This window comes from Homalodisca vitripennis, unplaced genomic scaffold (genome assembly GCF_021130785.1).
Source record: "Homalodisca vitripennis isolate AUS2020 unplaced genomic scaffold, UT_GWSS_2.1 ScUCBcl_1390;HRSCAF=4951, whole genome shotgun sequence".
Taxonomy (NCBI): Eukaryota; Metazoa; Arthropoda; class Insecta; order Hemiptera; family Cicadellidae; genus Homalodisca; species Homalodisca vitripennis.
The window spans coordinates 3,643-6,080 of NW_025777492.1; the positions used below are offsets into that span (position 1 = coordinate 3,643).

A 2,438-nucleotide genomic window follows, 5' to 3' on the forward strand; every position below is an offset into this window, starting at 1 on the left:
CAGTTGTCAAGTCTTCAACTTTCTTTTTTTTGCCAAATTAGGTCGGGAATAAGGAGGTAGGCTTACCGCACGTGTATCTGAGTTGGGTCTTGGGACCACAGGCGAAGGGACCTCGCTATTGATTGATGTTTCTCTGCTCGGTGTTGTAGCTGCTTCACCAACGGTCCACCTGAAAAAAAAAAAATATTTATGTACTAGGTGTACCCATCCAATTTTTACACAACAAAATACTCTTTTTTACATTGGTTTGGAAATTGTCGATTTAATGGTTTATCCTTGATATTGAAACCCATAATTTAAACATTGTTTACTCACGTTGAGAAAAGTTGTTATGAATTTAATTTTGTTCCAGTTTCCTAACACCACTGAGAAATGTAAAGTGATTGCTGAAACAGTTTGAAGAGAAATGGAATTTTCCCCACTGCGTCGGTGCCATAGACGGCAAACATATAGACATAGTTCCTCCAGCGGATTCCGGATCATATTATTACAACTATAAAGGCAGACACAGTATGGTACTTTTTGCAATAGTGGATGCTAAATATCGGTTCCTTTTAGTGGATTTTGGGACCAATGGGCGTGTTTCTGACGGAGGTGTTCTTCAAAATACTAAGTTTTATGAAACGTTACAGAGTGATGAACTTAAGATCCCAAAACCATGCAATGTTACTGAACATTTCAAAGAGGTGCCTTACGTGTTTGTGGCAGATGACGCATTTCCCCTGTCAATTAACATGATGAAACCTTTCAGACAAGCACAACTAGATTCAGCTGTAAAAGAAATCTACAACTACCGAGTTTCAAGGGCAAGGCACGTTGTCGAGAATGGGTTTGGAATACTAGCCTCCAGATTTCGCATATTCCATACTCAAATCAATTTGGAGCCAGAGAACATAGTAAAGGTAGTAATGGCAACATGTGCATTGCATAATTTCTTGATGCAAACACACCCTACCATCTACGCTCCACCAAACAGTACGTATCAAGAGAATGACGATGACGCTACTACTAATGCTGGGTTAGATACCAATGAATCGAATATGATTGCATTACAACGAGCGAGCTTAGGGAATGTAAATGTGGCCGCCAAAAATCTCAGAGAGGAGTTTGCTACCTACTTCGTCAATGAAGGCCAAACTTTCATGGCAAGACCAACGTGTTCTTCGAAACAGAAATTTAAGTTAAAGACAGTACGTATCAAGAGAATGACGATGACGCTACTACTAATGCTGGGTTAGATACCAATGAATCGAATATGATTGCATTACAACGAGCGAGCTTAGGGAATGTAAATGTGGCCGCCAAAAATCTCAGAGAGGAGTTTGCTACCTACTTCGTCAATGAAGGCAAACTTTCATGGCAAGACCAACGTGTTCTTCGAAACAGAAATTTAAGTTAAAGACTAAGTGAATCATTATGAAGTAATATATATTTTTAGCTTAGTTGAGTCAATGACATTCACCAATCCATGCACAAGCAATACATTAATACATATCAATTTTGTCATAAAACTTGTTGTTTTATCCTACCATTCAAGTAACGTTAATAGGCCCAGAAATTTCAAAACAGAATACGAATTTCCGTGAACGAATAAGTGTGAAAGATCGGTGTGTATGATCAGTTTTAAAAAGTGTTGTAGTCCCACGCTGGCTGTGTCATTTTTCTCCGAATCGGTGTTTAAAAAAATGTTCAAACTTCCAATTCCCACGTCGATGTGTCCTATGCTGTGGAAATTGTATGTAGTGTTGTTGGAAGTATACTGAGTGTTAACGTTATACGTCACTAGGACTAGGCCTATTTTCATCTCAGGTTTTAAATAGGTTAAATAATAGTGCAAATTAAATATCACTGCATTGAAGGCTCACACTTCTTCGCAGATGGGATAGTTAATCATATTAAAACAAAGCAAATCACTTTGATACGTTAATTTATTTTGATGTAATACACACTACTAATTGTACTCACTTTGCTTTGTTGTTAATTTATTCACTAAAAACAATATCCCATCGCCCGGTTATAATTTTTAATACACTATTGCACAATTCCGTCTTGCATCACTGCCAGGTGGATCTACACATCTGACGTCCTCTCTGCTTCAGCTCTCCCAACAGAAGGAAGAATTTGGGGCCAAAACCTTGCGTACTGTCTCAAACAATGCTCAACCCCTCTCCCGTTCAAATTAGCGTCTTCACGATTGATTATAAGTTAATTTTTTTTATGATTATCGAATTTTATCACGTTCACTATAATTGATCAATTTAAGTCTTTCTATTTTCTACTATTTTTCTATCGCTTTTTATTTACATTTTTGCAACATGTGCTTTCTGATGTCATCAATACGCAAGTCATTTTATCCCACAATTGGCTTTTTTGCGTAATTTTATTTGATACTTTTAGTAAAAACAAATTTTGGTTATGTTTAGCTAAGTTTAATTATT

General features: G+C 37.0%; 1 protein-coding gene across 1 annotated transcript; it reads left to right on the plus strand.

The window, feature by feature from the left end:
* Positions 1-395: 395 nt before the first annotated feature.
* LOC124371406 (protein ANTAGONIST OF LIKE HETEROCHROMATIN PROTEIN 1-like) lies at positions 396-1,374 on the plus strand (the record flags this gene model as incomplete). Its single annotated transcript, XM_046829738.1, has 1 exon — positions 396-1,374. A coding segment is annotated over one exon (843 nt), but the record flags the coding sequence as incomplete, so codon positions are not given.
* Positions 1,375-2,438: the final 1,064 nt, after the last annotated feature.